The sequence below is a fragment of the Mus caroli genome, unplaced genomic scaffold, assembly GCF_978045245.1.
Source record: "Mus caroli unplaced genomic scaffold, Mus_caroli_1 scaffold_4, whole genome shotgun sequence".
NCBI lineage: Eukaryota > Metazoa > Chordata > Mammalia > Rodentia > Muridae > Mus > Mus caroli.
In genome coordinates, this window is record NW_028227259.1 from 119,165,000 (window position 1) to 119,186,270 (window position 21,271).

At 45.2% G+C, this 21,271-nt stretch overlaps 1 protein-coding gene across 1 annotated transcript in view; it reads left to right on the forward strand.

The window, feature by feature from the left end:
- Positions 1 to 1,377: 1,377 nt before the first annotated feature.
- Positions 1,378 to 21,271, forward strand: part of Sppl3 (signal peptide peptidase like 3) — an 82,504-nt gene continuing 62,610 nt past the window's right edge. The window contains exon 1 of the mRNA XM_021163589.3: positions 1,378 to 1,660. Coding sequence (XP_021019248.1) covers positions 1,638 to 1,660 — 23 coding nt within the window. The 5' untranslated portion in view covers positions 1,378 to 1,637. The remainder of the gene's footprint in view (positions 1,661 to 21,271) is intronic.

The window sequence follows — 21,271 nt, forward strand, 5'->3', positions numbered from 1 at the left end:
GGTTGGTCTCTAGTCCACCACAGCTTTCTTTCTTCTTCTTTCTTTCCTCTTTCAAGATTTCATTAGCTCAGGCTGGCTTTAAACTTTGTGTCAAAATCTGTAAGTCAAATTCCCTGCATATCTGAGGATGACCTTGATCTATTGCTCAGTGTACACCCCTCCCCCCACGGCCCACCCGCTACAGTTCTGGGAGTACAGTGTCTTGTGGTCTAGTTTTGTTGCTTTAAAAATCCTCCACGTGTCCCTTCAGCCTGATAACTAGTGAACTTTTTGCTGTTTCCATATTCATTTTTCCAGAATGTCACGTGGTCAGAAACATACACTGTGTAGCTTAGATATGTTTCCTCATCTCTCGCTATATGCTTCTTCACGTTTCTCCCTGTCTTTCATTAACTCGTTATAGAGTCTCTCTCTCTATTCTTGGCTGGCCTGGAACTCACTATGTATACCAGGCTGGCCTCAAACTCATAGAGATCTGCCTGCCTTTGCTGGGATTAAAGGCAAGCACCACTAGGCCTGGATTTTTAAATTTTTTTTCCTAACACATGGTCACACATAACAACTGAGTTATGCCCATTCACCCTATCAAAGTAGCCTGCATCCTTCCTTTAGTCTCTATTAATTGCTCTCCATTATTAATAGCCCCATGATTCTGAAATAATCTTCGTGCTTTAGCCGGCTCGAACCACCTATGTCTCTTCCCTGAGAATATGCATGCAAGGACAAGGGCCTAGGTGAAGGCGATGACGCCTAGCTGGCACCCAACAAGGACCCCACTGATCGCTTCTATGAAGACGAGCATGGTAGCATTTGACTTGGCACCAGGCGCTTGCAGAAACCAAGGAGGGGGACCGCGCAGCGCGGGAACCCGAATGCAGCGCTCTGTCCGCATTTTGACAGTTGACTGGCAGCTGAGGACCCAGGGACAGCCGACGGTAGATGATGGAAGGTTGACAGCTGAGTGGCAGTCAACCGCCACGCACCGGGGAGGACCGCTGCGCGCCCAAGGGGCCTAGTGCGCGGCGGCCACTGCTGCTAACCGTAGCCCCGAGCCGAGCTGGGCTGAGCGCTCTGCGCATGGGCAGCGCGCGTGAGGGGCGGGGCGCCGGGGTCACGTGAGCATGTTTTGGGCACGTGACCAGCGGCCGGGGCTCGCCCCCGCCCGCTCGCTCGCTCCCTCCTCCCTCGGCGGGCGGGTGTGCTTCGAGCGGCCTCGCCTCACCGCCTAGCGCCCCCCTCAGCCGTTGCTGCCGCCGCTGCCGCCGCCGCCGCCGCCGCCGGCCATGTCCCCCGGCCGCCGCCGCCGCCGCCCGAGCGCGGCGCTCCCGCGGCCCGGCGCGCACTGAGCGCGGGCCCGAGCCACCGTTTCGGGGCCCTTGTTCTCCGCGCCGCCGCCGCCGCCATGTTGGGTTTGGAGCCGCAGCGGAGCCGCCGCCGCCGCCGCGGCTGACGAGGCCGAGCGCGGAGCCCGGGGCCCGCGCCCGCTCCCGGGCCCAGGGAGCGGGACCCGTCGGAGTCCGTCGGAGCCCGACTGCCTGTCCTCTGTGCGAGCGAGTGAGCGAGCGAGCCGCCGGGGCCCCCGGCCGCGCCCTCTGCCGCCGGCCGAGCGAGCCGCGGAGCCCCCGAGAGGCAGCACCATGGCGGAACAGACCTATTCGTGGTGAGTGCGGGCTTTTGGGGACGAAGAGGCCGGGCCGGGCCGCAGGTGCTCGCGGGGCCCGGGGTGCGGGCGGCTGGGCGTCCTCCGAGCCCGGGGGAGGGGCGGTCATCCGAGCGGCGCGGCGGAACCGACTGGCGCGGGTGCTGGCGGGCCAGAGGGGATGCTGGAGAAGGGTGGGCAGAGAACAGGCCCGGGCGAAGGTGTACCCCACTCTCGGCGAGAACAGGTGGGAAGAGGCACAACTTGCAAGTAGTGAGGGCGGGAGCGACCGCTTCCGCGGTGGACAGAGGCCCTGCGGTCCCGGGATCGAGCCCTTGGCACGGCGGAGAGGGGGAGTCTTGTTCCAGGATGGCCACATTCTGGAAAGGAAGTCGTCGATAGCAGCGGGGGCATGGGCAGTCTTTGTAAAGGGGTTGGTACGCTGCTCTGGGGATTCGAAGAGTGCTGGCCGGTGTTCTGGGGGTGGGGGGCTCGATCACGGGAGTGTGTGTGTGTGTGTGTGTGTGTGTGCAGGTTGAGTCCCCCTTGCCTGTGGGACTTTTTCAGGAGCGTGTTTAGGGCTGAGGCACACACTTGTGGTTTACGGGGGGGGGTGACATGCGTCCAAGTTTGGGGGGAAAGAGAGGTGAGAAGGGCAGAGGCGTAGAGTTTTTGCCGGGGAAGGAGGTTGGTTGTACCGGGGGCGAGTGGGAATGGTGTAGTTGAGCTGTGGCTTGAGGGTGAGAAAACAGGAGACGGTGGGTTGGTGGTAAGTACCGGGCGGGTGGGGAACCTGGTCGCTGCAGCCTAAGAGATCGGAGATGGTTTCAAGCACTTGTGGCTTGGTACCAGAACTGTCGACTTTTCCGAAGAGTAGGGTTGAAGGTCGGTTTCGTTTTGTAATTGGAAAAATGAGTTAGTTCTTCATTCCTTGACCCTAAACCTTTAAGTACCAGAATCGCCTTTTCCCTAGCCTGTACAGATTGTGTGGCTACTTTCCCAAAGCACGGGGCAAACTGTCAAGTGTTGGGAGCATAAGTGAGCTGTAACTACCATAGGGAGACAGTAAAAGAGCCGGGTTATACGCGAAAACAAGGGATGGTTATGCTAAGTCGGGAGCTCACTGTGTCCTGATGGAGGGTTAGTGATCGAACATGATTTAATAATGCAAACGGCAGCGATGTCTGCACAATCTGAAAAAGAAGGTATCTGGGAAGTTGAGAGGAAATGACTAAAAGAAAAGTTGGGTTTTGGTGGCCCCAGTTGTGGTTTAAAAGGACAGACTAATAGTTGTGAGCAGCAGTGAGGGAGGGGCATCTCAGTGGCAGGTGGGATTCAGTTTCTTACCTGCAGATGAACTAGGAAGGAAAGGTAATGTTGGTGCTGCCATGGGCACTGGCAACACCCAGAGCTTGCTTGTCCTGCCCCACAAGGACTCCGAGGTGAATCCTCATGGCTGCCTTGTTGGTTTGGTTTAGTTTTGAACTGTACTGTAAAAAGAATATGGATTGGTTGAAAAAAAATACCAGTGATGAGGAACTGGGGAAAGTGCTGTGTTCAACACACATTCAAAGCTCAGGTTGGGGCCACAGAGTGATGTCCTGTGTGTAACGTTGAAGGTGAAAGTGCCTCCTGGGTAGGTAGGCCACCTACAGCTTGTGAGGCGCTGTGGACTAGGTAAAGAGACTACTTTGTGGAGGCTGATCCTTTACATGATCAACTCTCGAAACACTCCCTTGGGTCTTGACTTTATTTGATGGAATAAAGGAAGCAATCGAGTGAGTGCCTTGCCACCAGGACCCTCAGCCCCTCCTTTCCAGCTTGTTTTCAGGAGCAGAGTCCATAGTGTCCTGAGGGAGGATGGTGCACAGGGGAGAGGGCTGGGAAGCTTGGCCCCTACCCTGTTTCCTGGTTCTTCCAAGTCAACCAGGGCACAAGAACTAAACACACAGTATTTGGCAGATAGTTCTCACATGTTTCTAAGGAGGGGAAATCATCCGTATTTCAGAGGAGGACACAGGCTCAGGAGGCCAAGTGATGTGTCCTGAGTATGTGGCCCATGATGCTTTGTGAACTCTCTCTCTCTGCTTCACCCATTCTCATAGAAATATCAGAATGCAGGAGCTATTCTGGACATATATGGAAGCTGAAGTTTGGATTTTTTTGGTCGTTCTTCACTTGGGTTTTATAGATATATATAAAAAATGATACTTTAAAAACAGAATCAAGTGTGATTATTTGTATTCTGCATTTAGGAAGAATGTAGTTTTATCTGAGAACAAATCCCAGAAGGGATGTAATATTTAAAAATAGGCTTATGTTATAGCCTCTGACATGTAAGTTACATATAAAACAAGGTTGCTGGTATTGGGCAATACTGTGATGAGCTCACAAGTTTGTTATTTTATTCTGTTGACTTGTACATATTTAACTTTTTTGTAATATTACAAAAATTGAACCCTACCTATAAGATCATATGGTTCTGATTTCTTGTACATGTTCATTTCCTAGAAAATTTAGTCACTCAAGGGTCTAGCGCAAGCTCCATCTATCTGAAGTGTGTTCTGCCCATTCCTGAAGGCAGTCTTGTTATTTTTAGTACTTGTGGTCCTGTCTGCATCACCCCTTCCACTTGTTGTGTAAATACTGAGCCTGCTCACTGTCCTTTGAGAGAGAGGACTGTGGTACACTACCCTTTGGCCTCTTCTAGTGCCTAACACAGTGTCTGGCACACAGCTTTTGCCCAGGAAACCCTGTGTGGTGAGTATGACAGAGGGGCTACTGCAGGATTCTTGTCTACTAGGTTTCTTGATGTCCCATCATATTTACAATATGGTGTCATACTTTGTTTAGTCTTCTGAGACAAGGCCCACTATGGCATCCAAGCTGACCTGGAACACATGATTTCAAGCTGACCTTGTTGTACTCACTAGTATTTACCTGCTTATCTTCTGGATGCTGGGACAAGCCAGCAACACTGCTCCAGCTCTTGAAGTTTGTAAGGATGCCAGGATCTTCTTTTTTCTACTTGTTTTGGTTAGCCTTTGGTTTTTATTTGTTTGTTTTTTTTTTTTGTTTTCGGCTTTTTCTTTTCTTTCTCTCTTTCCATCTTTCTTTCTTTCTCTTTCTCTTTTTTTGGACACAGGTTGCTCCAAGTTTAAGGCTGGCCTGAGAATGGCTTTATACTCCTGATCTTTCTGCCCCTCTTTTTCCGTGCTGGGATTATGGGCAATGCTGCCACATGGGTTCCCCTAGTGCTGGGAGGTCAGACCCAGGGCTTTACTCACTCACTTTATGCAAGTAGTCATCTACTGAATGCATCCCAGCCTCCCGAGAGCCTCATGAATTAACTGTCCTTTTTACTCTGAGGAAGTAAAAGAATGCATGCAAACACACAAACTGAAAGTTGAAGGGAAACACTTGCCCAGTGTGTACTTATGAGTAGTTGTTTCAGTGTAAGTACTGTGAGAAGCCTGAACTTGGCACTTGAAATCAATGCAATCTTTGTGTAGGATTGCACTTGAACCTGCTAATGGTTGTGCTTGGCTTACTGTTTCTGTAGGGAGAAGGCCATCTTCCTGCAACATTCAAGTGAGTCTCATTACCCGAGAACTGGCATAGTAATTTATTTTGTATTTTCCTTGTGTTCATGTTTTGAGAATTGGAAAGTTAAAAAACTAGGGCTCAAAAGACTATTTATTATAAGGTGGGCTGATGAGACTGCTCAGAGGTGAACGAACTGTTTCCCCAGCCTGCTCACCCGAGCTCCACAGAACTGTCCTGTGTTATACTCAGTCATACATGTGTCACACACATGTGCTTGTGTTCCACATACAAACAAAATGGAAAAAATAAAAGACTGTAACTAACTCACCCATGGATACAAACCATATAAGTACTCAGAGTCAAGACTGTGTGACTGTGATATTAACAATTTCAGTAACTCAGGCAAAGGCAGGTGAGCTCTAAGTTGGAGGCTACCCTGGTCTACACAGCCAGGTCCAGGACAGCCAGGGCCACATAGAGACCCTGACTGGAAAAAGAGAAAAAGAAAAGCACGCCTAGCTGTAAACATGGAGCTTAGGGGCTCAGGGAGAAGGCACAGGAGTTTGTGTTTATGTGAGGGATGAAAGGGTTTTGTCAGGCTGTTGTGTTTCTGTCTCTGAGAGATGACAGACAGACAGAATGCCTTACCCAAGGCTGTGTGGAGCTCCTGTCCTGTAGTAGGCAGTTGGTAGAGTCTTATGGAGCAGGTGAGTAAGAATGACTGTTGCCTGTCCTGCTGCTGGTTCTCTGTGGTCATGGACGTTATGTGCAGAGAATGAAGAAGAATACAGGTCTCAGCTAGTGGACGTCAATCCTGATTTAGGTTATTGTTATGTATGTTGTATTTGGTCAGATCAATATGATTTTAACAGCTGCCACTATTTCAGAATGTAGTTTAAAACATGATTAAGGTTATATATAGACTTGACAAGACTTACTCAAACATGCTTGCCTATAGGATAAAAAGTGCTATGATGATATGATTTGAGTCATGTGATATTTAAGCTAAAATTAGCCAATATTAACTCCATAAATTTGTTTTTAAATCATTACTCAGTATTATTATGAGTTTTTGTTTGTTTTTTGTTTTTTTGATACAGGGTTTCTCTGTGTAGCCCTGGCTGTCTTGGAACTCACTCTGTAGACCAGACTGGCCTGGAACTCAGAGATCCGCCTGCCTCTGCCTCCCAAGTCCTGGGACCAAAGGCATGTGCCACATGAAGTTTTTAAAGGCAAAGAAATTGGAGATATTTTTATGTGATCATTCCCTCTACAGATATCAAATGCAGATACAGTGTGAGATGTCACACAGCTATGATTGCAATGTCAGTCTTATCAGTAAATCACCAAGTTTCATTGTTCATCAAACCATGCAAAATGAAAGGATAGTTTTGTGTACCATGCCGGTCTGGAACTCACAAGTTTACCTGCCTCTGCTTCCAGAGTGTGGGCTAGAAGCTTGCATCACTGCTCCTACCCAGGATGGACCGAGTTTTAGTTGGGCATTGGCATCTAGACACTTGAGTAACTTACTTCCCTTACGTGCCTGAGTGCATCTGACCTTTAGAGAGCACTGTAGTTTGTTTTCAAAATGGTTTTTAAGGGGTTTGTTTTGTTTGTTTGTTGTTTCTAGACAGTGTTTCTCTTTGTTCCTTAGCTGTCCTTGTTCTCTGAATCATGCTTGCTTTGAACTCAGATTCGCCTGTCTCTCAAGTGCTAGGGCTTTTCAAGGTGTGTGCCACCACTGCCTGCCTATGTTTTTAGAGTTTAATGGTTCTTTCTTGGAAGTTAAAATGTTATTTTTATGTGATTCTATAAACTGAGAATCTGTAAGCTTTCTAATCTTAAGGAGTTAGTAGTAGAATGCTTAGACTTTTAACCTGTTAGGTGTGTCCCAAGGAACTTCTGAGTGGCCAGGTCAGTTTTATAGGAATATCTACGGGTTGTTCCTGTGACCTTTGGGAAGAACTGTCACCTTTGATATTTTAACAGTCACTGTCACTAGGGCTGTATTTTAAATAAGAAAGTCTCACTGATGGAGCCCTACAAAAAGGTAGCACTAGCTTGCTGGAGACCTGTAGAAAAGTTTTGATTTTTGTTTGCTTTGCTTACAGGATTTCTTCTAACTTGTAGAAAAGTTGTAGATAAACTATTTTTGGAATTTGATTATTAATGGTTGGCCTCCTCCTCCAATCTAGACTACAATTGTGGTTTTCACTTTGTGACTTACACTGAATGTAAGTGACCACATAGATCTCTTACTACATTGAAACTTAAAAACCCAAGACTGAATTCTGTGTTTGCACTGGGAACTTCCTGGTTTAAGAGTGATGTTTTTTCCATCTCTGATTGACTGTAACCTTGCTGTATATATCAGGCCTAGTGTTTAGTCAGACACTGTACCACTGAACAACCCCCAAACCCACCACCACACCACCACCAGTGTTTAACTGCTTCTGCCCTTCCTCTGCAGGCTTCAGAGGTTCTGTGAGATGCTGTGTATAAATGCTTCTGGAATTTCTCAGTGCTCTCTAAAGAGCGGTTGCCTATTTTCTAGTTACTTATTAGATTCTGGTAGGTTCCAGACAGAGTTCTTCAGTATAGGAATGCCTTTTCTTCCTGACAGTCTAACCAACATTGAAACTTTTTGATGTCTTCTTTATCAGGAATGCTAAGTGATACTGTATAAAAAAAGTAGAATAACTTGCAATTTGCTGTTGACTTACAGGTCTGGGTAGGCAGTTCAGGACCTTCCACAGGTTTCATAATTCAGTGAACACTGCAGCTCACATGGAAAAGAAAATGATAAGGTTACATTTTTTTCATACAATAATTATATGGGTCCTTTGAGGGGCAAGTGGACTTTCCCTGGACTTCCCTGTAATGTACAGGAAAGTTTTGCACTCTTTTAAAGGCCAGGGGCAAGGGTTTAGCAATTTCTTATCTATTTCCTTACCCACAGTGAGTCTGACAGGCACACCCACTTCCCTCCATCTAGCAGCCCAGACTGCACTCTTGACCTAAATAGGACATATGGGGAGAAATTGTGTACATTGTTTCTTCAGCCTGCAACACTGACCTTCCAAGAGCCTAATTCTGCCTTCAGAATTTGATTAAATCTTTCCTTTGTTTAAAAGAAAATATTGTGCTGGCATCCACAGCTCCTTTTTTTGATTTAAATACATGTTTAAATCCATTTCTCAGAAATGCTTATAAGAATCTTAGAAGTCTTAGAAGTAAGAATTTATTGTAAAGAATGAATTATCTTGCCCGGCGTGGTGGCGCACGCCTTTAATCCCAGCACTCGGGAGGCAGAGGCAGGCGGATTTCTGAGTTCGAGGCCAGCCTGGTCTACAAAGTGAGTTCCAGGACAGCCAGGGCTACACAGAGAAACCCTGTCTCGAAAAACCAAAAAAAAAAAAAAAAAAAAAAAAAAAAAAGAAGAAGAATGAATTATCTTTATCTTTGCCTTGGCTAGTGCAAACATATTTAGAAATGTTGTCTGGAACCACAAGCCCAGCCAGCTGAAGACTAGGGAGAGAAGACGTCATTAACCGAGTGAGGGCAAAAGTAGGAGAACAGACACTCAGGACACTTGAGAAGTTCACAGTGAGCAAGGGACTGGAGTCAGAGGAGCAGAGACTCACTGTGGCTCCAGTGATTAGGACAGAGTGAGAGGAGGCACATCAGGAGCTCCGGGGCAGTAGTGAAAAAAGAGCAACCAGAAAACAGAAGCCAGGCCATCGGATTTGCCAAGGAAGTCCTTAGTGCAGTAGAGTTTCAAGCAGGTGGAGCCCTGAGGGTCGGGCAGTGAGGGTGGAAAGGCCTCTTGAGCCCACAGAGGAAAGAGGGGAAGGGTGTTTGCCGGCCAGGGGCCAGAGCAGTGGTTTGTTTTCACTTCAGAGGGACGGTGTTTGAAGGCAGATGGAGAAATTGATCTTGGAAAGAGAAAAGGCTTTGTTTTTGTTTTTCTGTAGTATAAGCTTAGAGTTTATTTTTCTGTAAATCATTGTAGCTATTATCCAAGAGTTGTGCTGAAAAATTAATGGGAGATGTTTAGTGTGCATGTCTAACCTTGTCACGTGTCTTAGGTATGTTGCCACTAGAGTTAGTTGTATTGTATTTAGGTAGTAGTCTTTTTTGTTTTTTTTCTTTTTTTTTTGGTTTTTCAAGACAGGGTTTCTCTGTGTAGCCCTGGCTGTCCTGGAACTCACTCTGTAGACCAGGCTGGCCTCGAACTCAGAAATCCGCCTGCCTCTGCCTCCCCAGTGCTGGGATTAAAGGCGAGCTCCACCACGCCCCGCGGCTTGTTTTTTTTCAGTTGATGGAATATAAAATTCAACCTTTTCACATCTGACTTTTGGGCAAATATGACTTTACGATCACATTTTCTTTCTTTCTTTTTTTTTTTTAAAGATTTATTTATTTATTTATTATATGTAAGTACACTGTAGCTGCCTTCAGACACCCCAGAAGAGGGTGCCAGATCTTATTACGGATGGTTGTGAGCCACCATGTGGTTGCTGGGAATTGAACTCAGGACCTTCGTAAGAGCAGTCCATACTCTTAACCACTGAGCCATATCTCCAGTCCTATAATCCCATTTTCTTTGAAGTGTTTGTTGTCAAGTTACAGGGACTTAGTAGGTGGTCCCTGTCCTATCTCTAGATATGTAGGTAGATATGTACACCTGCCCTTTGAGGGTCCATTTGAAATGTTGTCATCTTTAAAATGATCTCAAAATCTCAGCCGGGCTTGGTGTCGCACGCCTTTAATCCCAGCACTTGGGAGGCAGAGGCAGGTGGATTTCTGAGTTCGAGGCCAGCCTGGTCTACAGAGTGAGTTCCAGGACAGCCAGGGCTATACAGAGAAACCCTGTCTCGAAAAACCATTAAAAAAAAAAATCTCAAATCTCACTTTATTTTGCTTACCAGCAAGTGTGCGTGATCTGTGTGGGCAGGTCTACTGTGGGTTTTGTGTGGAGGTCAGAGAACAACTTTTGGGAGCTGGTTCCTGTTGGTCACCTCTGCCTTTACATGGGTCAGAGGTCAGCCAGTATTACCTGATGAGCTACCTCGCTGACCCAAATGTTGGTCTGTTGCTCCAGTTTTTTGTGAAAACTATAGCTGTTTGTTGTGACATTGAATGTATTTACTGTGGTTGTTTCCCACCCTGTGACAGTAAAACTGCAGCAGAGTATAGAGTCAGCTGTTTATTTTGTGGATCTGAATACAGTGGGTGCTCAGAAGTTTATTCTAATTTTTAGTTTTAATTTTTATTTTGTTGTTCGAGACGAGACAGGGTTTCTCCGTGTAACCTTGTTTCTCCAGGAATTCACTCTGTAGACCAGGCTGGCCTCTAACTCAGCAATCTGCCTGCCTGGTCTCCTAAGTGCAGGGATTGAAGATGTGTGGCTGATGCTCAGATTTTTTTTGGTTTTTCGAGACAGGGTTTCTCTGTATAGCCCTGGCTGTCCTGGAACTCACTTTGTAGACCAGGCTGTCCTGGAACTCAGAAATCCGCCTGCCTCTGCCTCCAGAGTGCTGGGATTAAAGGCGTGTGCCACCATGCCCGGCTGATGCTCAGATTTTTAAAAAGTATTTTAGAGATATATAATTTTCTAGACAGTGGATTTTAGAGTATGTTCCTCAGAATCTGATGTCAGAGCACATAGGCATGAGGAATGAATAGTTACAGGACGCTGTTGTCTGAAGCAAACGCAGAAGAAAAGGTAGTGCTGTTGGCCTGACCATGCTCATCACAGGTCTTTTCTTCCTTCTGTCCAGGTAGCACAGAGGACCACAGTGCTTTTCTTTCTCCTCTGCAACTCGACCTGCATTGTCCACTCCCCCCTCCCCCGCTTGGGTTCCTCTTGAACCTCTGATCCATACACCTCCAGTGAGCTAGGCAAACACCAACTGAGGTACATCCCCAGCCCATATACTTAGGTATTCCTTAGGTTTTTTATTTTTTAATTTTTTAATGTGAATGAGTGTTTTGACTATGTGCATGTAAATGTACTACATGAATTTCTGGTGCCTGTGGAGACCAGAAGAGGTTGCTGGATTCCCCTGGATGCAAGAGCAGCAAGTCTTTTTTTTTTTTCCTTCCTTTTTACCCATTATTTAGCTCTGGCTGCCCTGGAACTCCCTATGTAGACCACATAGAGATCCAAGACATCTAGAGGTTTATAGAGGGACCCTGTCACAAGACTGAAGTTGTTTGTTTGTTTGTTTGTTTGTTGTGGAGTGTGTGTGTATGTGTACAGAAACATGCCACAGTGCATGTGTGGAGGTTAAAGGAGAACTCTGTAGAGTGGTTTTCTCTCCATCACATGGGTCCCAAGGACTGAACCCAGATCACTGTATCTGCAGAGCCACCTCAAAGAGTCTGAAGTTTTCTCTCTTAACTCACGCTTCTTTCATGTTTAAGCATCATTTATTCAGAAGGGCAGCTTAAAGCAATACCTTGGCGTGTGTACTTAAACCTTATGTCCTTTGCATTGTCTCAGACTTAGGTCAGAATTACGGCCTGTGGACTTCTCTCTTACCCAGTTCCCCTTTTGTTTTTGTTTTTGTTTTGTTTTTTTGAGACAGGATTTCTCTGTGTAGCACTGGCTGGCTGTCCTGGAACTCACTCTGTAGACCAGGCTGGCCTTAAACTCAGAAATCCTTCTGTCTCTGCCTTTCAAGTGCTTGGATTAAAGGCGTGCACCACCACCACCCAGCATATGCAGTCACTTTAGGTTAAGGTTTAGCCTGCTCTCCCTACCCTCTTCCTCCTCTTGCCTCTTGCAAAAACTGTTTTTGTTTTTGCTCTCCCATAGGATCCTCCTGTCTCAGCCTTCTGTGTGCAGAGGTTACAGGTTTGTATGACCACACCTTGCTCTTGTATTCTCTTTCCGAGGACACAAAATTAAATCCTAAATTGGTGAGGTAGAATGAGTTATGTGCTTCGCTCGATTCAGACTGGAGGTACAGCTATTGGAGGTGGACAAGGAGGGGACAGAAAGAATGGTACTCCCTTCCCCCTAAAGTCTACTGTAGGGGTGACTACAAAGAAATGTGTTTTTCTCCAAAGGTAAACATGTGACTATAATTTTACCTGTCAAATACTAATCTGTAGCATGTAGAGCATGTGACGTGTGAAAGCTCTGCTGCAGCAGGCAGGAATCATTGAGAGTGGAAGGTGATGTGGGCAGGAGCATGAGCACAGGCGCTGTCTTGGTCATGACTGAGCCATCGTGGTTGTTTACTTTAGCTGTACGACAGTGACAGCCGATTAGGAAATGAAAGATTGTCTCTGTAGGGTTATATTGCGTAAATATCGGACAGAAGAGAGAGCAGTCCTAGGAGATGGTGAACAAATGAATGACTAGTAGCCAATTGTATTTCCAGGTCAGGTATCGGTTATGTTAAGACTCGGTCTATGGCTTGGGTGCCTAGCTTTGTTAGGGGAGTTGGGGGCATTGCTTTTTTTGGGGGGGGGTTTTGAGACAGGGCTTCTCTGTGTAGACCAGGCTGGCCTCGAACTCAGAAATCCGCCTGCCTCTGCCTCCCCAGTGCTGGGATTAAAGGCGTGCGCCACCACGCCCGGCGGGGGCATTGCTTTTGGAGTCAGTGTCTTACTGTAGTCTAAGCTGGCCTTAAGTGTGCTATGTAGTTGAGGTGACTTTGAGCACATGATTCTTTTTGTACTTGTTGAGTGTTGGGATTACAGGTGAGCTCTGTGTGGGCAGGCTTTGCTTTTGGTGTTTCATAGGACTAAGTGCTTTAATCCAAGCACTTGAAAGGCAGAGACAGAAGGATTTCTGAGTTTAAGGCCAGCCTGGGTTTTTTTTTTAAAGATTTATTTATTATATGTAAGTACACTGTAGCTGTCTTCAGACACTCCAGAAGAGGGCATCCAATCTCATTACGGATGTAAGCCACCATGTGGTTGCTGGGATTTGAACTCAGGACCTTTTGAAGAGCAGTCATTGTTCTTACCTGCTGAGCTATCTCTCCAGCCCGGGTGATTGGTTTTGAAACAGGATCTTATACTGTAGCTCACAATGGCTGATTTAGAACTCTTGCGTGTCCCAGGGTACCCTTGAAGGAACTCTGTGTGATGTGTGATCTTCTGTCTCATTTATTTATTTATTATATGTAAGTACACTGTAGCTGTCTTCAGACACTCCAGAAGAGGGAGTCAGATCTCATTATGGATGGTTGTGAGCCACCATGTGGTTGCTGGGATTTGAACTTCAGACCTTCGGAAGAGCAGTCGGGTGCTCTTACCCACTGAGCCATCTCACCAGCCCTGTCTCATCCTCTTAAGTGTTGGGATTACAGGTGTGAGCCTTCATGCTCAGCTCCTAGTTTTTATAGAATATTCTTTGGTACTTTGCCCATTTATTTTTCCAACTTTCCAAGCTCTGTAAAGTATTTAATGTTTTATTTGGAAGTTTGTTATACTTGTTATTCCAGATAGTCTTCATGATGAAATACACTCTTTCTCTACAACTATCAAGGTTTTTCTATGTTAGATGGTTGTTGTTTTTGTTTTTCAAGTCAGGGCTTCTCTGTGTAGCCCTGGCTGTCCTGGAACTCTCCTTGTAGACCAGGCTGGCCTCGAACTCAGAAATCCGCCGGCCTCTGCCTACCAAGTGCTGGGATTAAAGGCGTGCGCCACCAAGCCCGGCCTATGTTAGACTTTTAAACAGTTGTATTAAATACATTAATTACCTAGTGCCTCTATACTTTTTGTCTCAATGGAGATATTTCTTCATTCTTTTTTGTAGTGGCTTTTGAATGACTCAATTCTTGTAGCCTATGCTCGTCTTGAACTCAAGACCTTCTTTTGCCTACCCATTGCTGAGATTATAGACTTGTGCCAACATGCGCAGCAGTTCATTTATTGCTTCTCCGTGTCTTTATATTTAAATATTTCTTGTTGTCCGGGTCTTGCTTGTCTGATATGGCAGTCTTTATTCCCTCCTCCCTCAATTTGGTCTTACTAAAACCAAGCGTCTTCTGTCATTGAGCGCAACCTTTATCATCTTTTAGCTGAAGAAGTTAGTCAGCTTATATTTCATGTACTTATATAATATGCTTAGATTTTATATTTTTTTCTTGAAAATTTTGTTATTTTCCCTTTCTTTTTCTATTTTCCCTTTTTCCCTTAGCATGAGTTGAGTATCTTTCTTTTTAGACCTATATTTAACTTTCTCTGTGTGTTTGTGTGTGAGCACGTGTGTGCGTTTGTGTGTGTGTTCATGTGTGCACACCGGTGCCGGGAACCTAACTTGGATCCTTTGGAAGAGTAATATTTGGCTTTAACTTCTGAGTATATCTAGCCTAGAGTTAGTTGTTAGGACTTATATTTGTTACATTCTTCTCTCTGTCTGTCTGTCTGTCTGTCTGTCTGTCTGGAGACAGGGTTTCTCTGTGTAGTCCTGACTGCCCTGGAACTCACTCTGTAGAAAAGGCTGACCTCGAACTCAGAAATCTGCTTGCCTCTGCCTCCCAAGTGCTGGGATTAAAGGTGTGCGTGCGCCACCACTGCATGGCTTGTCTCTCCTTCTCTTCTTTGTTTGTTTCTGTTTTCAAGACAGAAACTGTGTAATATTGGCTGTCTTGGAACCCTGTAGACCAGACTGGTCTTGAACTCAGAGATCTGCCTGCCTCTGCCACTCAAGTGGTGGGATTAATGGTGTGAGCCACTGCTTGCCCAACTATCTTGGTGATTGGTACAGGCTGTACAGAATTCTGTCTGTGGTACTAGAGTTACACCACCTATAATTTAGACTAACTGACCTAACGAGTTGGTGTATTTCACTTTAAAAAAAAATAGCTTGGTCTATATGTTGAACATCAGTTGGTGTAGTGCAGAAAAGTCTCTCTCCAGGATGCCTGTAGCCCCTACTGAAGGGAGCTCAAAGCTAAGGACTGACACTACCTGAAGGTGGTTTTGGATGGTCCTTCATACTTAAAATGCTGTCATTTTGTCGGCCTAGGCTCCTGCCACAGCTCCTTGAAGGTCTATTTATTTGCATAACATGCTTTTTTTTTTTAAGATTTATTTTTAATTCTTACAGTGCATATGCATGTGTGTGTCTAGGAATGTATCCTGTGTATGTGGAGACCAGAAGAGGGTTCTGTGTCCCTGGAGCTGGAGTTAAACAGGGTTATGAGCCCCCAACATGGGTGGCAGAACAGAACTCGGTCCTTTAGTGGGCATCACGTGCTCACTCCCAATCACTGAGCCATCTCTCTGGTCCCCCTCCTTCCACTACTCGTTCATCTTTTCCTGCGCCTTTCAGGCCTAGACACCGGGAGCTTTGTGTTTTCCTGGGTGCTGACTTTTGCTGTCAGATGGCATTATGCTGTGCTTAACTTCTGGATTAGTGTGCTGCTTTGTGTGTATGGTATCCACGGAAATGACTGTGCATGGACTGACGACTGATTTAGCGCCCACTATAAAGGGATCCTTGCAGACATTCTTACAGAGACTTCGGGGCTGGGCTCTATGGTGGTTTCTTCATTCTGACCACAGACTGTTTCTAGCCCTTTGTGAATTCTCTGCCAGGTACTTAGAATTAACTTGAGTCTACTGGGGATCGTGCAGACTGCAGGCTTTCTTCCTCTCCGGTCTCCTCTTTCTCCCACACTCTTGTCTTCCCAGTTCACTGAGAGAGACTTTGGGATTCTGTAGCCTCTTCTTTCTTTTAATTCTTTCTGTTTATTTTTGTATTTATATTTGCTTTTTAAAAAATCAGTACGTTAAAAATGTTTTTTATGGTCTAGTTTAGTCTGTAAAAACTGACTTTTTCTTGTTGTTGTTGTTTTGTTTTTTTTTAGTATGGAATAGTTTATGTAGGGCATGGGGAGGGGAGTTGAGGGAGTAGAGACAGAGAAAGGCAGAGAGAGAGAGAGAGAGAGAGTGAGTGTGTGTGTGTGTCAGAGTCTCAGGTCTTCACGTATTTATTTCTTTAATTAGAAGACCATGCTTTCTCTGTGACAGCTACCAAATGGGAATTTCTTTTTCTCTCACTCTCACGTGCTCTCTCTCCTTCTTTCCTTCCTTCTCTCCATCCTGTACTTTTATTTAGAGTTTGGCTAATATTAGCATTTGGAAGAGCATGTCACATACATGAGTGTCACATGTACAAGTGTCACATGCACAAGTATTCCTCTGGGTATTGTAGTCACAGGTTAACTCAGTTAGGACTTTATAGTTGGTTTTATTTAGTTTTCTGTTTTGAGATGGCTTTTGCTTATAGTTCAGGCTGCTCTGGAGTTGTTTATGGCAGTCTCCTTCAGCCTCCCATCTAACCTGAAGACAGTTTTATACGAGACTTTAAGCAATGTGTTTTTATAAAACAGAAGTTTGTGTTCATTGACACATTAGAAAGTGTCACCCTGTTACCACAGGGGTTCTGTCTGTGGCAGTTTACCAGCCCTGTCGTCCCCCACCCTGAATCTGAATTTATTGGCTACTAATAAGAAATGTTTTTGTGTTTATTTGCACATGAATGCATTAAAATCATGACAGTTGACTGTAAAAATCATGACACATGACTGGAGTGAGTCAGTGATGTGTTTAAGGATGCACTGAGAGAGAGAGAGAGAGAGCAGTGTTGAGTGCATCATCCCAGCTGCCACAGCGCGGCACAGCACAGCACCTGCTCACTGCCACTCTGCAGGGCTGGGAACACTCCCTGTCAGCCTTAGCGCTCCTGTTGGTTTTATTTTGGGTGAGGACAAACACCAGAGGCAGTTTGATGACCATGAAGTGTGTTATATAAGATTTTAGAAGACATTGTGCTGAATTCAATGTGTAATTAACAGCATCTATATTAGAAGACTGGCTTTATGAGTTGTGATGGTTTGTGCCATGTTCTGTTCTGAGTGCGTGTGCTTGATAAGCCCATTACACTTCTCACACTTTTACATTATTAAAAATACCGCCGTCAATCAGGTGTGTGGTATACGCCTTTAATTCCAGCACTTGGGAGGTTAGCAGCAGATGGATTTTTGTGAGTTCAAGGCTGGCCTGATCTACATAGTGAAGTCAAAGACAGCCAGGACTACATAGAGAAACCCTGGCTCAAAAAATAAATAAGCAAATAAATGACTACAAATTTTTAAAATTTTATCATCACTACTGAAGCTCCTTTGTATTTTCTTTTCTTTCTTTCTTTCTTTTTTTTTTTTTTTTTTGGTTTTTGGTTTTTGGTTTTTCGAGACAGGGTTTCTCTATAGCCCTGGCTGTCCTGGAACTCACTTTGTAGACCAGGCTGGCCTCGAACCCTTTTGTATTTTTCTATGACATTAAAAATTATTTAATTTTTTTTGTTACATTGCAAAGTTGCTGCACAGAATGGGGTTTTATTGCACCCCATGTCATGTTCCTGAGAAAGGAGTTAAAAGAAAAAATTCCCCAAACAGAAAAACCCACAGTTCTAGAATTTTAGTGCTAAACTATCAGTAAGTTTGCTTCCTGGATAAGCCACTGCCTTCAAGGACAGCAAAAAGAAAGATCAGAATTTGCAAATTCTTGAGTGTTGACCTGTTCCAAGTTGCCTACCTAGTGCAGCAGTGCCAACACAGTTATAGTCTGAGCTCAGATGGGGATGGGTGCTGAGGTGGGCAAAGGTAGGAAGGTCAGCCTTAAAGCCGCCCCTTCCCCCTCTGAGACTGGCCTCAAATTCTGTGTGTTGTTGAATATGACCTTGTACTTCGGATTCTCACCCTTCCAGCTGGGATTGAGCCACTGTGTTCTGTTTCCTCAGTGTGGAGGTCTGGCCTGGACTTGATGCATGCCAGGCAAACATTGTACCTGTTAAGTCTCATTCTCAGCCAAAGGACATTGTCTTATCATTGGAATTATCTCTTCCTGCCTTTGTAAGTGTTCTTCAAGGAGAGCAGATGGCGTGAACAGTTATGGCTTACCTTGTTCTTCGGTGCAAATACTACTCAAGTCTGCTCAGTATATCTGCAGTATACCCCAAATTTAAGGAAATGATAAAAATTTGATGAGTACTCCATTCAGTCCCAGACCTTCACCATTCCTACACCACTTACCAGGACTTGCACATGACAAAGCAGCCTGCTACCAAAATTTACATTTAAGGTGACAAGACACAAGTATTCTACTATACTGTAAAAATGTTGGATGCTGGCTAAACTTTACCCTTTGTTAGAATTGAAGTAGACCCCACACATCAGCCTAGTCCAGTGGTTACCAGTTGCAGGGGTAGTGTTTTACTCTTTTAAGGGGGAACTGAAACACCTGTGTTGACTTGTGTGTTTGCATTGTAGGGAATGTACAACCAAAGGGAATGTAGAAAGAGAAAATTCAAGGAGTGATGCAGAATTTGGCTACATGTATCGCACACGCGCACGTGCACATGCACATACACATACCCATGCACAGCTCTTTGATTTAAGGCTTGGCTAATTTTGTTTCATTTGACCAGAAGAACTGAGAGTTGTTAAGGAGAATGAGGAAAGATCACTGAGTGGCTGTAACCATCAGATTCAGCACTGGCTGTCACTGTTTCAGTCACTAAGAATACAGCTCCTGCAGGGGCCACTTTGTCCTTCCTTTTGTCAAAGCTGTCTCCTCACTTAGATGTAGCTTTAGCTGTGCTCCTGCCCCTCCGTCCTCAGTCACTCCACAGCACTCTGATTGCCTGCACTGCATTCTGTCTATCCTTCTTTCATGTGTTAACTTGCTTCCTTAGTGTATCTGCTCCAGCATTAAATCCTAAAGTTAGTTACCAGGTCTTGTGTCCTTCCTCTACAGATTAGAAAATTAATTTTCTTAAGGATATTTTTATATGTCTTTTTCTTTTTTTTAAATATAAGCAAGGGCTTGCTAGTTTCTGTTGCCGTGCTGGTGATCAAACCCAGGACCTGTTTCCTGCTGAATAATCACTTTTATTTCCAAAGACTTGTTAGAGGGGAGTACTATTCCAGTCTCTGCTCTACTGCTGTGAGGAGACGCCATGACCAAGGCTGCTTATGAAAGACAGTGTAATTGGGATTGGCTTATAGTTTCAGAAGGTTCATGGCAGGAAGCGTGGTATAGGCAGTGCTGTAGAGAGAGAGCCCACGTCTGATCCACAAGTTTCAGGAAGTGAGGGATTGGAACTCACAGCTCTTCCAACAAGGCCACACCTCTAATCCTTCCTAAATAGTTCAGCAGCTAGGAACTAGCTTCAAATATAGGACTATTTGTATTCAAACCACCACAGAAACCCAAAACCTCTGGCCATTTTCATTCCTTTTTAACTCATTTTATAGACTCTTTGGTTAGCTATCTAGTGATAATATTGAGAACTTCCCCAGAAGCAACAAATATGCATCAGATTAAGAGTCCTCTTCTTCCTGCTTCCTGCAGGCTGCAAATGTCCCTGCTAGCAGAAAAATGCTGTGTGGTGTTTAGAAACTTGAAGTATGTGTGGGTCCTCTTACAATCCAACCCTCATGGAGCGTCTAGATAATCATAAAGTACCTGCTTGGGGCTTGAAGAGAGCAAATGAGTGTGAGCTAAGTGGCACAGTGCAGAATTGGCGGGGCAGCTAAGTCAGAAAGCCTCTAGAGAGAGCCAGGCTAATGCTGCCGGTTAGAACTGCTGACCCATAGCATTGCTGCTGTTTCTGATGTGTAAGAAAAGGCCAGGTTGTTTTCATAGGCCTAGCCTCATTTTGAGATGTAATTCACTTATTTACATAGTTTATAGAATAAATACAGTCTAGGTGTCCTGCCTGCAACCTCTTACTTAGTTTGACCTCAAGTCCAAGGCTTTGTCTATGGCATCAGACAGGCTGGCTTACTCTCGGGTGCCAGGGTAGTCACACTTCTCCAGGAGCAAATGGATTATATTACCCGGCACACAGTGTTTGCTGAATGGATCCTGAGTAAATGGATGGCTGTAGCATCGATATGCACATGGAGCTGGATAAGACAGTCTGGTACAGTTTTGGCTGGCATTCATGAAGATTCCCTTTCACTGTGGAGAGAGTCAGGGCTCAAATGTCTTCTGTTCTAGGTTAATTACAGCACCGTGTTGGACAGACAGACCAAGCATAGGTTGTTTCTGGATCCTTTGGAACTGTGGCTAGTGCCACAGTAAAGCCCCCCCCACCCCCCGAGAGCCCACCAGGCAGAGTCACGCAGACAGTGCTGAAGAAGTAACTCAGCAGTTAAGATAACTGAGTCCCAGCACTCACATCAAGTGACCCACAGCCACCTGTAGCTCCAGCTCCATTGGAGTTCAGAAAGGTGACCTCACCTTCCTAGATCACAGGACTGATCTTTCTGGGGAGCAGGAACGCTGAAGACTCAGCACTCTTGGTCCCTTGGTAAGGGCCTTCTAAATATATCTAGCTATAGGAATGGAAGATATGTTGGGTGTTCTCGTCCATCCTTTTTTTATTTTTTATTTTGTGTCTATGGATGTTTTGCCTGCAGGCATGTCTATGCACCACATGTGTACAGTGCCTGTGGAAGCCAGAAGAGGGTGTCAGGTCCCCTGGGGCAGGGTTCACACACAGCTGTTACAGGCATGTTATTGCACACTATGTAAAATTTACCTCTTATTATTAAAATGCTGATTTATCTATCCCACTATCTAATTTCAATGCTGACCAGGCACTGTAATGCTTTTATGCTAAGAATCTCCAGTTGAGGTTTTTGTCTTTTACTATCTATTGTAAATGCCAATTTAATGTCTATTGGTGTAGCCCCTAAGACCTGGAGTCTGCAGTGACCCTGCCCCCAAATTAATTCTGATTGGTCGATAAAGATGCCAACAGCTGGGCAGAAGAGACATAGGTTGGGGTTTAAGTTTCATGGGCTGAGGGGAGAGGAGGACCAGGAAGAAGAGGAATGTGTTGGAGAAGGTGAAGCAGCTTCAGCTCTTAAGAGTCAAGAGAGCCTGGCCCTGAGGGCTGCCCAGGTGGAGCCAAGAGCATTCAGTAAGTAATAACTCAGGGTTATTGATAGGAAAATAGATTCTAACAACATGGAGGGTAGGCAGCTGCCCAGCTCTTGTGTTGTTAAGGTTTATTAGAAATATAAAGTTTGAATGTGTTTC